The sequence below is a fragment of the Spermophilus citellus genome (assembly GCF_964194105.1).
Source record: "Spermophilus citellus genome assembly, chromosome: 5".
Taxonomy (NCBI): domain Eukaryota; kingdom Metazoa; phylum Chordata; class Mammalia; order Rodentia; family Sciuridae; genus Spermophilus; species Spermophilus citellus.
Genome location: NC_138186.1, coordinates 165,064,261 through 165,084,846, shown reverse-complemented (window position 1 = coordinate 165,084,846; position 20,586 = coordinate 165,064,261). Strand labels below are relative to the sequence as shown.

The 20,586-nt window shown below is 52.3% G+C and overlaps 1 protein-coding gene across 9 annotated transcripts in view; it reads right to left on the bottom strand.

Moving 5' to 3' along the window:
- Positions 1-20,586, bottom strand: part of SYNJ2 (synaptojanin 2) — a 103,146-nt gene that overhangs the window by 38,776 nt on the left and 43,784 nt on the right. For 6 of the 9 annotated variants that reach the window (XR_014022154.1, XR_014022155.1, XM_081295463.1 and 3 more), the window contains exons 4-9: positions 18,450-18,675; positions 11,916-11,999; positions 7,901-7,962; positions 4,559-4,655; positions 2,105-2,277; positions 579-660 (exon numbers count right to left, since the gene is read on the bottom strand). Coding sequence is in view for 7 of the 9 variants with exons in the window: in XM_081295463.1 (XP_081151589.1) it covers positions 579-660; positions 2,105-2,277; positions 4,559-4,655; positions 7,901-7,962; positions 11,916-11,999; positions 18,450-18,675 (724 nt within the window). In the remaining 2 variants the exon portion in view is untranslated. Of the gene's footprint in view, positions 1-578; positions 661-2,104; positions 2,278-4,558; positions 4,656-7,900; positions 7,963-11,029; positions 11,101-11,134; positions 11,443-11,915; positions 12,000-12,138; positions 12,280-18,449; positions 18,676-20,586 lie in introns of those variants that run through there. The other 3 variants (XM_081295465.1, XM_081295466.1, XM_081295467.1) reach the window with 3 other exon arrangements.

Here is a 20,586-nt window from a genome sequence, read left to right as displayed (position 1 = left end):
CAGATGATCCACCCAATCTCTCCTGACCCCCAGATACATAAACACCCACCACCACTGCCGGAGGGCTGGACAGATAGCAGTAGTAGTCACAGGTGGCATGGACTCCACCTCTTTCCTCCCAAGACATAGCTGAGAGAGGTCAGCCAGCCAGCTGGGGCCATGCAGACAGATGTGTCCCTCCCCAGGCCTCAGATCCAGCCTCACAGTGCCCTGGCCCAGTGGTGTATTCGTGATAGTCATGATCAAGAACTACTACTTCCCAAGGGTGTCTGGAGCCTTTGGACAACCATGTCTGGAATGTATCTGGAAAATGTATGAAGAAGTGTGCCTATTGGGCCGGGGGTGGGGCTCAGTGGTGGAATGTTTGCCTAGCACACATGGGTTCCGTCCCAGGCACCGGGGGTGGGGTAGAGACCATGACATAAGAAGGCACAGAGTGGCACAGGCAAGCAGCCAACAGAGAACCAGAGAACCCCATTGTTGGAAAGTCACCAGTGGTATCACCCCCATCTTGCAGCTGAAGGCCCAGCCTGCCCCACTGAAGGCACAGGACATGACACAGATGGCCCAAAACTCACCTCAAGTGCGATGAAGCTCTGCACGGTGTTGGTTCGGTCCAGGCAGTCAAGACAGTTCATCCGCAAAGTGCCTTTCTGAAAACTGAGGACAACAGGAAGAGATGAGAACGGTTGTGAGATGTGTAACAGCCATAGCACTGTGGCAAGTCTACCACTTCCAAGGAAACCTGTTCTAGGAGAGGACCCCTCACTGAACCACTAGCACCCCCAAGTATGGGTTCTAAGGGACCCCCATACAGAGAGATGGCAAACAGACCCCAGGACACACTCTCTGTAGCCCATATCCCTGGATCATCCTAAGTACACCCAGTTCTTGCTATGCACAGCGATGATATAAGTTGCTGTGGATAACTATTAAATTGCATGAATGTAAAATTAGCAAGTACTGATTTAAGCATGGCTCTTGGAGAAGTGCAATTAGGTTTCTGCAAGCCTCTGGCCACATGTCATCAACTCATCAACACACGACCTTTTTTGTGTGTTTGTTTAAAGCACCTTACTGAAATTTATACAGATAGCCTCTGACTCAGCATGTCCCACCAAATGATTTTTATGATGGGTTAATTGGAGTATTAAATGCAGCATTGACTTGATATTTTTGACATATTATGTTCAAATGTAAGTTCTAGGTTATCAGGACACAACCCCACATAATTCAAGTCTGTATGTCGCCGCTTTGTTAACACCAGTCTCACGGCCTAGTGCCTATAACCCATAGCTGAAGAAGCTCGTCTAACATGCATTCTCTCTGGAAGGCACATCACTGCCTTCTTGTGCTTAGAAATGCTTCAGTACCATCCCTGAGGGCCACGTTAAACAGTGAAATCACCAGCAAAAGGCAAGAAAATATGAAAAACATGGCACTAAGGAGTGGAAAGGACCCTTTTATGGTCTAAGGGCGGAGCAAAAGTCAGAGCCCCGCCTCCTTTGACCTCACTGAGAACATGCATGTTGGATGACAAATTTTCACTTGCTTTGCACGTCTGCCAAGGATCACAAAGCGCCATGAGTAAAATTCTTGGGTCACAAATAAGTTTTTAGCAAGTAAGGGAATTCTCAAATATGTGATCTGCAAATAATGAAGATCAATTTATGTGATGTGAAGAAACCGGACTTCCTTTTTCTCTCAGCTCTGAATAGGGTGACCCATAGCTCAGTGGCCTTGGGCATCATGGTTTAAACCAAGCTGTCCATTGAGAGTGGTGACAGTTCCCACTTGCTCTCACAAGTACTTGTCATGGTGGGGTAAGTCACATGGTCATCTGAGCCCAACATTTTATATAGATAGTCCTTAGAATGTTTCTTTTTCTAGAAACCGTGGTTTACCATCTACTCCCCGAACTCCTTAGCGGGTGTCTGAATGCAGGAAGAAGACTGGAGCCCACGATGCCCCACATCATGGAGCTCACGACCCAGGAAACTAGTCAAGCTTTGAGAGAAGGAAACACCTCAGGGAGAGGGCACCTCCCGAGAGCCACAGCGGACTCCTCACCCGGCAGAAGGCGATGCTGGCAGGCGAGACTCACCGTGGACTTACATTCTCGCCCTTGGTGAACACATCAAAGTCATCCCAATGTAGCTTTAACTGAGGCCTCAACAGGTTCTCCAATTTCTCTAGCTTCCCGCCTTTGGCAAACTGATGGAAGTCAAAATTGATCATAGGCGTGTCGCCAGCATGGCAAGAGGCCCAGAGCAACTTCTGAAAAGGAAAGGGAGGGCAGTGAGGAGACGGAGCAGGGGCAGCCACCTTCCTCTTGCAGCCCACATGTGGCCAACCAGTCACCCTTCTAGAGGCACGGGCTGGCACCGAGGCTTGTGGAAGACCGAGGGGTTGCTCAGCCTGACCCCCAAAGGGAAGCACAGTCAAAAGCCCTGGGAGACAGAAACTCCAAAGAACAGCTTGCCTGCACCAGGGCAGAAGTTCCCCCTTGAGCAAACGAGGCGGGAGCAGGAGTGGCTCCCTGGGGACATCCCACTCCTGCAGGGCTCTTGGAGGGCACAGGTGAGGGAAGGGTTGCTCTGTTCTTCAGGGGGCCCAAGTGCGCTGGCCCTCAGGAAGAGTAGCAAGTAGTAGGCTGTGGAGCTCATAATCCAGTTCCCGTTGCCCTGGTAACCAGCCCCATCCTGACAGGCACCAACCAGCCCCAGTGGGTAGGCTCTGCAGTTTCCAGGCTGAGGTGGCCAGTAGGACACAGACCTGGGAAACCTTCGGATGAAGCAGATGAGTGGTCAGGAACCCACCTGGCCCAGGCACATGCCAGCAACGGGGTGAAGCAGAGGACCAAGGGTGAAGCACAGCCTGGGCTGGCCTTCCTTCCCCAAGGCTTCCCTGGCCCCGGGAACTCCTCACTCCAGGGTCCAGGACAGACTGGTTGCCTTCCCAGGCCACCCACCTCTGGGCCTCACTGCACCTGCACTGTGTGGCTTCAGATCAGATCAGACCAGTGTCTGCCCAGCCAGGGGTCCTGAGGACTTTGAAGGACTAGAAGGACTCTGGGTCACTTCAACTAGCCAGAATGTAAATCAATACATGGTGCCATCATCCAGGAAGTCTGACTTGGAAGAAAATCTGTGGAACGAACAGTGTGTTGTTTGGTAGCTTAGGGCTTTACCTTCCCGAGCCAGCTTCTTGTCCAGCTGTTGACTGATAACCACCGAGTCCTGGCTGCCTGCCTGAGCAATGGCTCAGTCTGGTTGAGGGACTCCCTAGGGCCACGACCCAGGTCTCCAGTTGGAGTGCTGCCTTTTCCTGCAGGCCGAGGGACCTGCCCTCCTGACCTGGGCCATCTCCTGCCCTCTGGTTTACAAAACAGGCCTTAGTTGCTGGGGGAGCGCTGAGGAGATCCTTTCTTCATAGCTCAAGGCAGAAAAGGGAAAGGGATTGGGGTTTGTTTTCCTTGCCCCCTGCCTTTTCTTAAAATAAGCAGCCAGCAATGCTGCCAAGTGGGTGGGTGGGGAGAGATTTCTTGAGCCTGTTGCTCATAGCAACAATCCAAACAGGAAAAGCAGGTCTGGCCAGATAAAACTGGCAACCAGGAAGTCCCTGCTCCAAGCATGGGGTTTTTCTCTGTAGAGGGACATGAGCACTCCAGCTCCATGTGGCTTCCTCCAGTCATGGGTCAAAGTGCCAGGTGAGGCTGCAGAGGTCATTGTCATCCCTGCTGAGACGCCTGTAAGCTCTCTCAGGGACCTCCTTGACCTTCAAACAGCCAGAGTCTTTCTCCACTAAGCAGGGGCCATGGGAGTCTGGGCCAGGAACGAGGAGTCCACCACAGCTCATTCTGGAGTCTTCCATGGTTGACTGCAAGCTCACAGGGAGACCTGGGTAGAGTCACCTCCTACTACCACTTCCTCACTCAATCCAGGATCTGCCCTCCCTGAAGTGGAAAGAGCCTGCGAGAGGCGGCACCCACCTTCTACAGCAGCCCAAATGAAAGGGGGAGACGTGAGGGCCACCTGGCCAGCAGAGGGCGGCATCCTGCTTGGAACCCAGCTGGGCTCTGAAGAGCAGGTGAGGCCACTAGTTGCTGGGGGAGCGCTGAGGACATCCTTTCTCCAGAGCTCAAGGCAGAAAAGGGAAAGGGATTGGGGTTGGTGGGAAAGCCTCAGGAGGTGCCATTCAGCCGCTGAGCTCCCTTCACCCTGCCTGCACTAAAGAGCGACCCTTCAAGAGAGAGCAGAAGGCATCAGGGAAAGCAGCTTTGGGGAGCTCAGGGAAATGGAGATTTGTTTTGACTTTAAGCAAATTCTCTCAACCCCCAGCTCGAAAAAATGAGACTTAATGCACCGAGAGCCCAAGGCAGCCAGCACTGCCCTGCTTGGTGTTGTGGAAAAATCTAAGGATGCCATCCACAGGGCTCAGGGCCCACAGGAGCCCTCCTGGAAGCCCTGGAGATGCCTCTGTGCCTCAGGGCTCTGTCACCTGACAGGCCCCGCCCGTCTCCCAACCCAGGTGACGAAAAGTCAGTGGCAGGTGTTACCTTAAAGGCCCTGTTGAGCACCTCCTCTCCACCTCTGCTCCCCAGCAGGTTCACGACCACCTGCTTCCCGTACTGCTCCTTCAGAAGTACCATGTGCCTGCAAGAGAGCAGGTGGGTGGTGATGCTATGACACCCGGGTCCAGACTGGCTCATCTTGCACCTTAAGGAAGAGGTGCAGAAGGGACAGCACTTGGGGCTGGGGATATGGCTCAGTTGGTAGAGCGTTTGCCTAGCATGCACAAGTCCCTGGGTTCAATCCCCAGCACCACCAAAAAAAGAGAAAGTTTTCCTTTACAGAGTCGTGGCTGAGTGGTCAAGGCAGACTAGAAGGAACAGCACTCTCTCAGGGTCAGAGGTCCAGAACCAGTCATGCCACTGACCCAGAGTGTGGAAAAATGAGCCTGGGGGTAGAGAAAAATCACACCCTCCCAGCCACCCTCTCTGTTTATTCGAAACCCCATCCATGGAAACAGGTCTGTCAGTGCCTATTTGCATGGAAGTTTCGGGCCAGGAATGGCACACAGCACCTCAGGCTTCTCTACAAGGCGGCCAGGTGTGCCTCTCTATAAACCATCACCATTCTGTCCACAGCCAACCCACAGCCATGGTCTTGTGAATACAATATGTATAGATTGAAAAAAAAATGGGGCCATACTGTATTGCCTAGACTGGCCTCAAACTTGCAATCCTTCAGTTCCAGCCTCTCCAGTAGCTGGGATTACAGCGTGTACCACTACGCTCAGCTCTGAAATTAACCTATTTTACCTGGCACTGATCCTTAAGACTACACACCCTGGCCAGTGAGCCCTCAATAGCAGTATTTAGCTCTCCTCATTCTGCATTTCATTATGTTGAACCAAAACAAGAAGGTACAAGAAGTCTTGCAGGCTCTAGAAAAATATTCCTGCATCAGAGGCTATTTTTAAATGTGCATGTTGAAATATTAGGGAGAGACTCCAATATTATCCTTTCTTGCCAACTTGTTAAAAGTAACTGTAGGGCTGGTGTTGTGACTCAGTGGTAGAGCGCTTGCCTAGCACGTGCGAGGCCCTGGGTTTGAGCCTCAGCACCATATAAAAATAAATAAATAAATAAAATTGTGTCCAACTACAAGTAAAAAGTAAATATTAAAAAAAAAAAAAGTAATTGGGACTGGGGCTCGGTGGTAGCGAGTTTGCCTGGCATGTGTGAGGCACTGGGTTTGAGTCTCAGCACAGCGTATAAATACATAAATAAGATAAAGGCCTATCAACAACTAAAAAAAAAATTGACAAAAGTACCTGTTAATGTTAGAAATGCTTAAGTGCTTTTCTTTTAAAGATATAGGGAAAAGATGCAATGTAAAAATTAGACATAAAATTGTAACTTAATAGTGAGGTCTTGGGCTGGGGGTGTAGCTCGGTGGTAGAGCACTTACCTAGAATGTGTTTGATTCTTAGCACCACATATAAATTAAAAAAATAAAAGTCCATCAACAATTAAACAATATTTTTTAAAAAGTGAGATCTTTATGCCTAAATATAGAAAGGGAAAAAAAAAACAGAAGAAATACACCATTATGTTAAAGGGGTGGAGTGTTATATGATTTAAATTTTTTTCTTTAAACATTTTTCTCTTTCCCCCAATGTCTACAATGGCATGTTTCTTTTATAAACAGAACTTAAACAAAAAAAGATCACAAAAGAACCATTTTTAGCTCAAAGAAAAAGTATTCCCTTGTAAACTTTGAGGGACAACAAGTTGGAGTAAAAAGAATATGCGTTTTGAAGAGGATCTTTAGGTTTGGATTTGTCTCTAACTTGCTGAGTTAAGGATGAGTCCCTCCTGGGTTCCAGTCTCTGCATGGAGGAACTCCCTGGGAGTCCTGCTCCTGGCAGCCCCGGGGATGGGGCAGGAGGAAATGGGAGCATGTGGCTCACCCGCTCAGGGATCTGCCCTGAGAAGGTGGATCCTGTCCAGAGGTCTGACGCGTGAGGGCTCTGCCTCTGGCGAGAAAGGCCGAGCTGCCAGCTCTGAGGGTTGGTCCCTGGGTGACAGGAGGAAGCCCTCCACAGCCACACCCCACATGTAGCTGATGAGAAGTCAGGCTGCTGCCTCGTCTCCATCTGTGCCTACTTCCCAACTGGTTCCAAATTCCAGGGTTGGAAGAGAAACTCTTACTTGCTAGTCCTCCTATATCCTGTCACACCCCCACCTTCCTGGATCGCATTATCCGCCCTCCATCTGCACAACTGGTTCAGGGAGAAAGGAGAGCGAGTGACAAGGACAGTGCTCAGTATGTGGAAGTCGGCTTTTCCTTCCTCCCGTTCAATCTAAAAATAAGACGATATTACACTTGTTGATAAAAGGTGTTTTCCACGGACTCGGGGGTCAGGGAGAGTCTGGCCCCCACTCCGAGGTCAGTGGCATGAAGAGGTGCTCCCGGCCCTAGCTGTTTTGGGTATTGGGGCTTTTCTCCACTCTCTCTGCCCATCTGTTCCTGTGAGGGGAAAGGAGAGGGGAACCTGGAGTTTTTTGGGGACACTGAGGATTAAGCACCCTCCTCTTCAGGGTGGAAACAACTGTCAGACACACCCCAGTGTCACAGGGAGATTCCAGACATGGCAGCCACAACAAAGCAAGAGGGCGGACAGGGGAGAGCTTCACTGTCTGCAAAGGCCACGCAGACACTGTCCTCATGAAAGGTCAGCGCTCCCGTGGCCCTTGGCACCATGCCCAGATGACAAGCTCCTGCTCAAACAGGAGCGGTGGAAGGCCTGCTCCAGAAACCCTCTCCTCGGACACACAGATGCAGCCAGAGAGCGGTCAGCGACAGCAGGACAAAGCCAGAGTGCAGCCATGGAGCACTGCTAAGGAGCACGTGTCCTGAAGGTAAAGCCCTTCCGTGGGAAGGGTGGCGGGAGAAGGAATTAGCTCTGCATAAATCTGTGGAATAACAGAGTAGCAGCGTCCTGGAGAGGAGTTGGCACATCAGTCCAGGGACACCTCACTGCACTCTGGGGGCCATAGCAGCCCTGCCCTCCGGGTGGCCTCACACGCATGTCACCTCATTTCCAAATACCATTATATCCTATAATTTAGACCATCCCTTATTAATCGGGGGAAATGCATGAAAGTTCATTGCAAGAAGAAACTGTTATGATTTAAAAAAAAGTCGCAAACTAATCTTCAGGGAAACCCAAGAGCATGTGAAAACCCCTTTTGTAACCTCCTTTCTTGCAAAAGGACAAAAGTAAAAAGGCAGATTTAGACTCGGGGTCTGGGGTACCCCTCCCTGCTGCCCCCTGTCCCCCTGCCTGAATGGAGAATGCCAGGCCTTGGATGGCATTCAAAGATGCCTACCTGTCGAAAGCAGGGGCGTTGGCCTCCAGGCCTCTGTGGAGCCTCAGATGGTGGGAGCCCACCTGCAGTGAGGAGAGAGAACAGTGAAGCCTCTGCTTTGTGACTCGAGGAGGCACCGTCAGCCAGGCAATATGGCAGCCACTCAGCCACCTCGGGGCCCACTCCCAGCTCAGAGGCCCTGATCACCAGACACTGCTAACCATGCTCCCAGCTCAGGTCCAAGAGCCTGGAGTACAGATCTGCTTCTGCCCAGCCCTGCCTACAGCATGAATCTGCCGGGTGGGATTCTTCCAATGGACAAAAGAAATTCTAGGATAAAATTATGAAGCAAATGTCAGATCCCCAAACTCTAGGGGGCTTCAGAAAGCAGGCCGTCTCCACGCCACACAGCCAGCTGATCCATGTGGCTTTGGCCCCAGAGTCAGGAGGCTTAAAGCTCCCAGGCGATTCTTTAGCTTATTACTTCATTTTTTAAGAAATTTATTTTGGTGCTGGGGATGGAACTTAGGGTCTCACCGAGCAACACTCCAGGCCCCAGGTGATCCTAATGTACAGCACAGTTGGGTCCCACCCTGGGGGAGTTCCAACATATACAGTGGCTTAACCTGGTTCCTGCCCTCCTCTCCATCTCACCTCTCGCCTAGGAGCCCAAGCATTGAACTCAGGCTGCTCCTGGATACGCCGCCATGACCCTGAGGTTACAAACACACACCTGCTATTCCCTCTCCCAGGGCTGCCTCCCCCACCTAAGAGGTCCCTCCCACCCCACCCCAGTTAATCCAGACACGCATCCTATAGGATGCCTTCAGGGCTCCCGGGCAGCTGCACCCCAGCCCCAGCCCCTCATCCTGGGCCACCTGCCCCTCCCCAGAGCAGCAACAGGGATCTCAGCCTTCTCTCATAGCTCTATTTACAGAACACTGTCATGTCCCTGCCCCAAGGCAGAGGCTCTGATCCTCATGCCACATGAACCTGCAAGATGCTATCCCAAGTCCCCAGGATGATCAACAGCTCAGCCAGGGGTAGCTGACTTCCTGTCAGAGAGACAGCCCAGGAAACAGTCTTTGTGCTGTGTCTCAGGACACAGAACCGCATTTCTCTCTCCGCAGCTCGTCCCAGATGTTATGTCTTTCTATAATTAATGCAGCCACCATTTTGAGCGTTCTTGGTGCAGATCCTGTGTTAATCTTCGATCCTTTCTGTAACCCTGAGGTTGGTATTACTAAACCCATTTACAGAAGATTAAACTAAGATTTCATAAACATAAGAACTTCTCAAAAGTATATGGTACTAAGTGGGGTGGCAGAATTTGACCCAGAACCCAACTCTATATAACATCAAAGTGGGGGGGGCAATGAATTTTTAAGTAAAATTTCACTTATAAACTGTACAACCTGTTTACGTTATAAAGACAAAACTGTTAAAGGTACAGAGAGAGACTCGAGAGCCAGAGTGTGTTCTGAAGGCCTCACGCCTGTGAATACACGCACAAATCATCACCCACAGGCCCCTCTGTCCTCCCCACCCCGGCAGGGATGGCGTTCCCAGAGTGGCCCTCAGGAAGGTACTGGTTTGTAACTTGGAACGGAGAGCCCTCTACCCCCAAGTCCTTGAATGTTTCATCCTAAGTCATGAAAGAAGGGGAAAAGCTCAAAATGGAGGAAAATAGCCAGAACGGACCTGGAAGCCTGCTTTGATGTCCAGCCTGAGTGACTACAGTCCACCATGGAAGGCTGCCCTCCTGGTGCCCTCTAAAGATGGCTGCATCTCTCTTCAATGGCGGACGATACTTCAGAGGATAAGCACAGGCCTGGGGCCCAAAGGTCAACAAATCCCTAATAAGATTAACGAGCACTAAAGACTTTAGAACTGCGTTTGAAGACACCACAGAGGCGTCAGTGAAGCTCAAGTTGTTAGTAATCTAAGAAGGACAGAGCCGCCAGAAAGCGCCCACATCACATCAGACTGAGGCACTCGGTCCACGACGGGGTCAGGCGGCACCTGCAGCATCACCACCATGGTCAAGCTGGAGACCAAAACCAAAGAAGGGACTGACAGGCCTGGTTTTTTTTTTTTTTTTTTTTTTTCAAATGAGGGAAACCAGAAAACTCCAAGAGTCCTAGAAATGGAACCAAAGATGGCCAAGGAGTTGGAAGGCCTTGGAGGAGACAAAATGGCAGAGGGATGACCACGAGGCTCCCCCTCCGACTGCAGGTGAGCCATGGGAGGAAGAGTCAGGCCTACTCCTGTCCCTGAACACCCTGTGGAGACAGACAGACAGAGGCACAGTCCAAGGAGGAAGTCACAATCAATCAGAGCCATCCCCAGGGGTAGCCCAGAGCACAGCCAACTGGAGAAGGACCCTCGAGTTTGGTGTGAGGGCAAGACAGATAATTCCAAAGGCTCCTTCCAAAACTCTAAGACTGTCACGACAGTCCCCTCAATTTGGGGATTTCTTACAAACTGCCCATGAAATATAACATGGTCTCCTGATTCCTTTCTGTACTACACTCATGTGATCTATGATGGTCATCCTCTTAAAAACAGAACAAGATGCTTCCAAAGGAAAACTCCAAATTTAAAGACAATCCAGCCTCAATCAGCTGTGATAGGAACGGCCTGCGTTCCCCTTCAACGGCCTGGGAACTCTATAGAGACAAAAAGGAGAACAGGAGCGGCCCAGGCCTGAGGCAGAGCTGGGAAGACAGACACGAGGTTTTCTAGCAGCGATGGGAATGTTCTAAAATTAGATTGTGGCACTCGTTACACAACCCTGTAAATACACTGCCAAGTCGTGTGTTTTAAACGGGCGGAGTTGACAGTGAGGAAGTTGTATCTCACTAAAGCTGTTTCCAAAAACCAGACTGCTCTGGAAGTGCTCTGGGGGAATTGTCCTTGTTACAATCCAGCTCCGGTGCACTTGCCTATGTTACCTCTCAAGGCCACCAGCCGTACCCCTGCACCTGGGTCGTTTAGCTAAAGACGTTGTCCATAAAAACCTCCCCCCCACAGAACCCAGAGACCAAATGGGATGCTCAACTATCTGCCTCACTCTCAGAGTTGACATGGCAGTTAGCTGACATGCCAGCACCCTCAAGGCAGCAACTTGGGGACAAGAGGCTCACCTACCAGCAGCACTGGGCCAAGTCCAGGCTAGGCTAAGAAGCTGGACTCAAGACCAGGGAGACTGAGCCCCACTGTGTCAAACACCCCTAACGACCTGGCACACAGCACCTGGGGCCTCTTCAGCCGCTGCTGGTTGCAGACCCAAACGCAGTCACACGAGAGCCCTCGGTAAGAAGAGGGGGAGACGACAAAGGCCCCAGGAGATGGGCTTTCCGAAGGCTCCCATGTTCCTTCAGGGCAGGGGAGAAGATGGGGTCAGCGTGAGGAATCTCCAGCCGGCTCTGCCCTGACCTGTCTGCTGAGGGAGCAGCCCAGCGTCCATTGACAAGTGTGCTCTTGGACGGAGTCTGCAGCCCTTGAACTCTTCCCAGGACACAGAGGCCAAATCCTTCTGGCACCAACCAACACCCTGCTTTGGATGCTCCAGGGTATTTTTAGCAACCACAAGAAAGCTCTGTGCAATCTGCACGTGGCACGCAGGCACCGTGAGTGCCAGACACACGACACCACCACAAAGGGCCCCCTGACCCTCTAAGGCCTCTGTAGAGCTGCTGCTCTCAAAAGTCATTCTCAGCACACCAAATTTAGGGTCCCCTCTAAGGCCACCCTCCCAGGCACGCTCCATGGCACCCCCAGCAGGGTCTGTGCTCTGCACCTGGGTCAACAGCAAATACCACGTGTGTTTGTAGATCCAGAAATTGCGAAACAGCACATACATGCCATTCACACACTACACACACACACCTCACCTCAGTACAGGTGGGCTGAGGAAAGACCAGAAACTACAGCACAAGAGAGAAACATTTAAAGAAACACACCACAGTTATCAAAGGGAAGGGCTGAGGAACTGTAACAGAAGTGGACATATTTTTTTGTTTATATTACCTACCTGGAGCCCTGGCTGCTCCCAAAACAGTGGAACCGAGCCTCTGATCTGGACAAAGGACGACACTCCATCATCCATGTAAATCGTCTGCAGCAGAAGGAAACAGAGGGAAAGGTATTCTTCAATGAAACCAAATGTCCTGGGCCAGTAACAGGATCTGGTGCCTGCGACCCGACACCAGCCGTGAAGGGCAGACAGTGGACTTCGGCGCCCTCTGCTCTCTCACCCAGCATGGTGATCCACAGGGCACACCAGTTGCTGGCCAGCATCAGAGGAGGGGTCTGGAGAGGGCTGGAGGTCCCCCAGACCTGGCGGGAATTCACCCTTCTAGGATGCAAACTTACCCGCATCCCTAAAAAGCCCAGCACCTACCCACCTCTATTTAGGAATAGAAGCAGATGTGCCTGGGGCTTAACTAAGACCTTGTTTGGAGCCTCTATTTTTACCTGTCCAATAGCTAAAGAGCAGAGAGCTACTGGGAAAGGATTAAATGAAATAAAATGAACAAGCAATACAGTCAAAGGACCTAATTGACAGCACCTGTCAGTCTAGTGCTTCACAATGTAAGGCAAGACTGGACTTGAACTTGCATCTGGCCCTGTGCCACCAAGTTCTTGAATACACTACTCAATCAGCAAAAGCAACACGGTGTCCATGAGCTTCCAGTGTACAGCCCCTCCCTGCATAGAAGCAAATGACACTCAGGCTTTAGAAAACATCACCCCCAGCCCTGTTATTCAGCATGTGCCTTCGGGCCTCCAGAGTTACTGGAGCACAAGGAGTCTGAAGGACAAAAGGTACAGTCCTGAGCACCCAGGGGAAGGCTGCCGTGGTTATCAGATGCCTGGCCTTTATCTGTGCAACCCTACCCTGGCCTGGCGAGGCCAGCCTGGGCGCCACTGAGAGTCCTTTCCATTGCTAACCAGCCTGCTCCCTTACAGGGTAGCTTTCCACGCAGGTTGGAGCTCGCTCAGATCACACATGCATTAGTAATTCCGCAGGGGAGAGCGTGACATGAGACCCGCAGTCCCCTGGACCACAGGAATGACACGAGCCAGGTATCTAGGCTGTGAACTGTAATTCTAGTCTTCGTCTCAGAAGAAGCGAAGCACTGGGTTCAGAATGTGCTGTCTGTTGTGACCCTCCAGTATTCTAAGAAAAACAGGACAGAATAGCAGGCTGTTCAAATGACCGCAGCCCTGAAAGCTACCTTGAGATTAAGGACATCAACTGACCAGCACTGGGAGCCACACAGGTTCAGATTCCTCAGAGAGAAACCAGCTTGGCCACTTTCTAAAATGGACCGTTAACAAGCCCAGAATCTGACCAAGTTAAGGGACTCTCCTCCTTCACTCTGATGACCACGTGCCAGGAGTGCTGGGTCCTCCTGAGCTGCACTTGCCCAGAACCAGCTTCTGAACACCGGCAGGAAGGTCGTGTTGTCTGCTCCTTCCTCCCTGGGAGAACCATCCATGTCTGGCCCCGCACTGCCCAGGGTCCACACCTGGCCCCCAGCACCAGTGATGCTCCAAGGCACTTGCATTCGGTGGAGAAGAGGGAGTCCAAGGACAGACAAGGCTGGAGGGAGACCAGGAGGAGCCCCAGGCCCCGGAAGGCAAACAGAAGCCCTTCCAAGACGGCGGGAACCCCAGGACCGTGGGAGGCCAGCAGAAGTGTGGCTCCTGGACTGGGGAGCCCAGAGGGAACCCTGAGCTGCCAGTGTCAGAGGTGGTGGGAGCAGAAACCAAAGGGCTATTTTAAAAAGGGGTTGTAAAATAGGAGAATAGGCAAATCTGTAACCAGTTTCATTTGGAAGGCTCCTGCTAGACTCCAATCCGGAGTTTCCAAACCAGATCCTCCGCCCGCTCCTGCCCTCTGGGAGCACACCCAGTGGTACCCACCCCCACATCACTTGCTGCACTTATCTTCCATAGTCAAATGTCTTTTTTTTTTTTTGACAGAATGGGGGACTTTTGGGGTTGTTGTTCTGCACAGTGAGTCACGGGTGAAGCGTCCACCACATGACTCATGGCAGAGCTGAAAGGCTCAGGACTTCCGCCCAAGGAGCCCAAGATGCCACTCACACGAGCACACAGCATGTGTGTACACCACACAAATATACACACCACACACATGGAACATGTGTGCACACCCAGCCAGCCCAGGAGGAGGAAGACTGCTAAAGACAAAAGTAGAGCGGCCCAGCTTGGGCCTCCAGAGCATGAATTCACGAAAGCCAATTTGCCTCCCCACAGTCTCCACCAAGCCCCTGGCTCTGTGTGTGGTCCCCTGATTGTTCACCAGTGAGGCCTCCACTTCCCTAGGGGATGGCTAAGGTCTGAAGACTCCAGACCCCAGCAGGATCCCTGGCCAGCAGAGGTCTGTGGCAACACCCCCAGGGCTATACTGCCCCCACCAGCCTCCTTCCCCCTGGGGCAAGGTGACCAGATGCAAAGTCTGCCACTTACTTCAGGCAGAGAGGAAGAAGCCAGCCACCTGCTGAGTCGAACCCAAACGCTTTGGAAAATGCCTCAGAGCCCTGCGAGCTGCTCTTTCACCATGAGCAAGGCCATGGGACACCTACTTAAGGACGCTCTGCCCTTAACACCACCCACCTGGGGGCCCAGGGTCCTGCTCCACAGACTCGAGGGAGTAGACCCACCTGGCTCCCATCAGACCATCTCGGTCCTGAATGGGCAAACCGCTACCAGGCTACAAGGCAGGTTCCTCTGTGCTTACATGCAGCCCACCCTTCGCAGGGCTGACAGCTCCCTGAGCTCAGCAAAGACAGCAGGCCGGGCTGCACCCCTCCCACCCAGCTCCCATCTCCTGATGCATGAGAAGTACCTTCAGCAGCAGGTGGCCAGAGAGCCAGGCAGGAGGAAAGCAGCTGAGCCGAGCCGGGAAGCACCCTGGGAGGGTGGCAGCACCTTGGTCTTGTTCCTGATGCATCCCATGACCCCACATGCCTAGGAGGGGAGCCCTGAGCCCAGGTGGCTCACTACCAGACTCTGCCCAAGGGCCCAGGGTTTGTTTCCATGTTGCTTTGAGGACAACCTGGACACAGCTCTGAGTGGCATGGCCCTCCCCAGAGGGTCACCTTCTTCCCCAGCATCATAGTGGCCAGAATGCATGGGGTCTCTGAAGGCCTGAGCCAGCCTGGGCTCCTCCTTCCCAGAGGGTCCATCTGGGAAGAAATGCACACATACAACAAAAAACAAGGCCACAGCCCTCATGTCTGGTTACAAGTCTGGTGAAAATGAAGTCACCTCGGGGTGAAGTTATACCCTCTCGGTGGGTGAGGGCTGGCGCCTGCAGCTGCCCACATCTCTGGGTGGACAGCAGATGGTGGAGCCTGGCTGCCCCACCATGACGACAGCTGCCCCTGGGAGCGAGGTCTGGTGGGGACTTCATGGAGGCACCAGCCCTGTCTGACCCAAAGGAGTCAAGGGATGAAAAGCAGAAACTGGGAAGACCACCAGGGTTTATGGGAGCCAGGGAAGCCCTCCCCCAGCCCCAAGCAGGAAGGCAATTTAAATAGCAATGGGCTTGCTAGGGTGCGTCCCCTCTGAAACGCAGGTGAAACTGATGGCCATTATGAAACATTAAGGGTGGGACCACTGGGATCTTGAAGAGGTGATTGGGCTCTGCCCTTGGCAAGGAGGGGGGTGTCTGAGAGTGGTTTGCTCATAGCCAGCTTGGCTAGCGCTCCCGTGTGACACCCCACACCCTGAGACTGCCAGCAAGGCCATCGTCAGATGTGGCCCCTCGACCTGGGACTGTGAGCCAAAATAAGCCTCTTCATAATTTAACCCAGGCTGTGGTGCTGCGTTAATAACAACACACAGCAGGGGGCTGGAGGAGCCTGCTGGTCCTATCTCTAAGGCCCCACGTGCAAGACTCAGAAGACATGGGGCAAGGTGCCTGCTCCTGAACCCTAGCAAGTAACTGGGACAGCAAGAGCCACATCTAAGTCACTGGGCATACTGCAGGAAATAACCAGAGCAAAGCCCCCAACTGAGTCTAGGGCCAAGTCTGCTAGTCTGCAGAAGGAGAAAGGGGAGATCACAGGAGGTTTTCCTAAGGCTAAATGCATCATGTCCAAAGCACAGCCCTCTCACAGATCAGAGGTGGGTCAGATGTGTTAGACTTCTAGCCCACAACACTTCAAATCGTGACCTCGTTGCAAACAGGGCCTTTGCAGGTGCAATTAGTTAACTGAGGCCATCCTGGAGGAGGGCGAGCCCTGGATCCAATATGACTGTCCTCCTTATAAAGAGAAGAAAACAGGGAGAAGGGGTTGAAAGGGGTGATGTGGCCACAAGCCTGGTTACACCCGGGGTGACCAGAAGGGAGAAGAGGTGAGAAAGAATCCTCCCCTAGGGGCTTTGCTAAGAACATGGCCTTTCCTGACACCTTGATGTCACACTCCAGCCTCCAGAACTGTGAGACAACAAATGCCCATTGTTTCAAGCCATCCTGTGGGGGTGGGGGTGGGGGTGGGGGTTCATTGCAACATCCCCAGGAAACTCATGGTGTCCAGTGTGAAAATGTCCTGTCTGGGGCTGGGGTTGTGGCTCGGTGGTAAAGCAATCACCTGGCACGTGTGAGGCCCTGGGTTCGATCCTCAGCACCACATAAAGATAAATAAATAAATGTATTGTGTCCATCTACAACTAAAAATATTTAAAAAAAATGTCCTGTCTTCTAGGAAAGGGTAGAGGCGTGGAGGGCAGCTGTCTCCCTGATGAAGCGCTGGGTCAGATGCAGCAGGTGAGACCAGTTTGTTTTATTTTATTTTTTAAACTGGTTTAAATCCAAACACCTGGACCAGATAAGGGCTTGGGTGCCCAGGGCGTGACAGAGAACGTGGTGGAGATGGGGCTCAGGAACTCCCTTGGGGACCCCACAGTGAACTCTGGAATCTGGTGTGTCACCACGTCCAAGGTCTCTGTCATGTTGATCTTGTACAAACGTGCTGCACAGCTTTGATCCCCTCTTCCCAGCACAGCACCCAGCAGATGACACATACTAAAGATCCGCTGAGGGAACTCAGGGGCCTGAAGGGTGACAACATGGACCCAAACGAGGACAAGGTGCTAGTGAAGGTGGAGTGAGAGCTGAAGTCATTGGCATCAAGCAGACAGGAGCAAGGAAAATGGCCTCCAGTGGTGGGGGTATATACCCTCTCTGACTCATTTTTTAGCAGATAATTATGAAGCAGCCTGGTCAACACTCAGAGGAGCAAGCTCCGTGGACAGCCACAGGCAAGACAGCGCACCTGCTCCTGTGCCACGGTCCCTCCTGTGGACACCGGACTCCAGGAGGAGCCTCTCATTGCTGCACCTTTGATGTGCAACAGCTGGCTCCTGCAAATGGTGACCCACACCAATTTGCGTCATCTTTGAACCCCGATCATGCACAAGCTCACACGTAGTGGAGACAGGTGTGCAAATCTGTGCTGAATAAATTGACTCAAGTCCTCCCAAGAAGCCTCCCCCAGCAGCAGAGAAGGAGGACACAAAGCTACACCTGTGCTCCTCCCGCAGGTGTGCAATGTGCCACCCCCCCGCAGTGTCAAAACAGTGCCCTCCGGGGGCCTCCTTTCTTAGAGTTGATCCCCGTTATCCTATAAGGTGGCACTGTCCTACAGGGAGAAAGCTAGAGCAAAAACAAGTTGTAAGACAGCATCTCTGAGAATGAGAACAGAAGTTAGGGAAGAAATCAACGAGGAATTTCACAGATGGTTCTGTTCGCGGGAGCTGAAAGCCCCTGCCACTCAGCACACAGACTCCCCAACTGCCAGGTGCGAGTGCACGCTTCTAGATGGAGTCAGCTTATTTAGAATAACAATCAGAGGGCTGGGGATATAGCTCAGTTGGTAGAGTGCTTGCCTCACATGCACAAAGTCCTGGGTTCAATCCTCAGCACCACAAAAAAAAAAAAAAAGTTAGAAAAACAATCAGTCCACCATCTTTTTGAGATGGACACCATTACCCTGAGTACTGTATGAAGACACAATTGGTGTGAATATACTTTGTATACAACCAGAGATATGAGAAATTGTGCTCTATATGTGTAATATAAATTGTAACTTCTGCTGTCATATATAACAAATTAGAATAAAAACTAATAAAAAAAGAATAACCATCAGTTGCTTCTCTTCCGCCTCTTGTACTGATCTACTTTTTTTCCTACAAACTTTTTTCAACCCCTATTGGCTCATCTGTCAGCTGCTCCCTGAATAAACGCCACCTCTCCTGGCCACAGCAAACATCCCCAATTGCTTTTAGTTAAAAACACCTGAGGTAAGCAACATTTCCCCAGCAGGAGATGTGAACCAAGAGGAAGAGACAGACCATGCAAACCATGGGCTACATTTCCATGCAGAGTTCCAATGTCACAGATGCAGAGAGAAGCCATGATCAGAACCAGCTCAACTGCATCAGGGCTGCTTCTGTCCCCAGTAGAAACATGTTTGCATGAGCTGTGTGACTCTGAACCACCTGGTGTCACGGGCGGGCCCCTGGCACTGACCTGCTCTGTCTCCACGAAGTTGGACACGTGGCCATCGTCGTTCACGCCTCGAGTGTGGAAGCGAGCGCCGGCACGCTCACAGCTGATGCGGGAGATGAGGCAGGCCTTGGCCTGCTTGTGTGACGCGTACACTGTGCGGATGGCCACCACCCCACAGATGACCTTCAGGAGCCAGTCACAGCAGCTCACCTGGTGCTGCCTCAGGGGCACGTGCAATAGCTGGTTCCTGCAAAACACAGCCCCACACCAATTCTGGTCACCCGGCAGCCTCCAGCAAGCATGGCACCCAAAGCAGGTGTGGTGACGCACCCCTGGGGCCTGGCTTCCGGCTCAGGAGGAGGTGGGTGCGCTCTGTGCCCGTGTGAACTGGGGGTGTACAGACCCAGGGAGCTCAGGTGCCTCAGACTGACCCCAGACGGAGGCCCACTGTGTCACACACAGGAGAAAGAAGCAAAAAGCCCTCTCCCAAAGGGACCACTGCGTGGACAGTATCAGCAAAGGGCAGCGGAGCTGGGTGTGAGCCAGTCGGGCACCATGCAGGGACTTCACAGGGGCCTCAGTGTCAATCGAGGCCACCACATGTTTTGAATAGAAGCCCATCAGCAAAGAATTTAATCATACGTTTGGATTAAATCATAATTATGGTAATGACAAATGATAAAAATAGTCATGAATTCATGCACACTGATCTAGATGTTATACACACAGGCACAGGAACTACCGTGGGCATATGAAGTGAAAAATGGTGAAAATAAACTTCACAAGGTTCTCCCCACACTGGGAGGATTCTTCTGGGCTCTGGAGTCCAGGTGATGAAGCCAGGCGCGTGCTCTGGGATGGGCTAAGGCACCACAGCCTTGAAATGACCCCACGTGAGAGGTGTTGTCAGAAACCCCTTTTACAGATAAAGAAACTGAGGCACGAGAAGTGAAGCACTTGCCCGCGGTCACAGAGCAGTGGGTGGCCGGGGGTTCCTACAGCCCCTCTTGGGGAAGGCCCCGCACCTACAAAGGGACACAAGCCCTCCCCTCCCCTGGCCACCTGGCTCCCTTACACCCAGGAGACCTGGCAGTGCCGTTCGGAGGCCTGTCCCCAGGGGACTCCCTCTGATGGGTCTGGAGTAAATCGAGGTCACAATGCCCTACTTGTTTAAAAAAGGCAACCTGATTCCTGCCCTGGAGCCTTCCTCAAAACAGCTCAGCGTTCTCACTGTTGGGAATCCGTGCTGTGAGCTGTGGTGGATCTCGGGAGGCTTCTGGAAGGCCCCTCCTCGAAGGGCCCACTTCCTCAACTGTGACCATGGTCACTTTCACCCTGCAGGGAGCCTGGCCTGCTTCTGCCCCCACTGAGCTCCTCTGCATGAAAACCAGTGACCACAGAGTGGGACTGTACGGAAAGAGGCCTCCCTCTTCTGAGTCACTTGCTAAATTTCAGATGATAAACCACTGTGGCGGCAGAAGCAGGCTCTGGATTTCAGAGCCAGCCAGTCACGGGGCAGGGGAGGAGGCTCTTGGCAAATGCATGACTTGGAATAATCTGTTTCTAGAGATGCTGCCTGGCCCTGGGGGGCGGGGGGCGGGGAGCTCAAATCCAGGAGGAGGAGGGCCACCTCCGTAAGGGAAACAGCTCTGTGCCTCCTGCCAGGACGTAACTGTGGGGAAGCAAAGCTTCAGAGGCTGCGCCATAGCAAGGCAGGGAGAGGTGACAGGCCTGTGGTCACTCTGCCAGTGACTCAGTACGAGCAGTTTGTGGGCCCCTCCCTAAGCTCCCATACCAGGTCCCAGAGTGGGCACCAGCGGCACCAGGCGCCCTGCACAGTGGCCTCCTCCTCACCAACTGCAGATCTAGTATGAGTCCACTTCAAAAAAGGGCACCCTGGGAACCTCCCCTCCCCAAGACCTCTCTCTGCTCAACTTCACCTGTCTCCTCTTTATCTGAGTGGTATTGTGTCCCTCATATCTCCAGCCCCCGAGCTGGCATTTAAATAAGTGCTAGGGCAAGACAACCCAGAGTTCTCCTACGGGCTCCAAGGAGTCCTGCTTTGCTCCCGACAGTCTTCAAAGCCTCATCATGCACAGCCTGCAGCTCGGCTGCCTAAGGGACACATGCTGTCCCCGCAAAATGGAGCCAACCACTC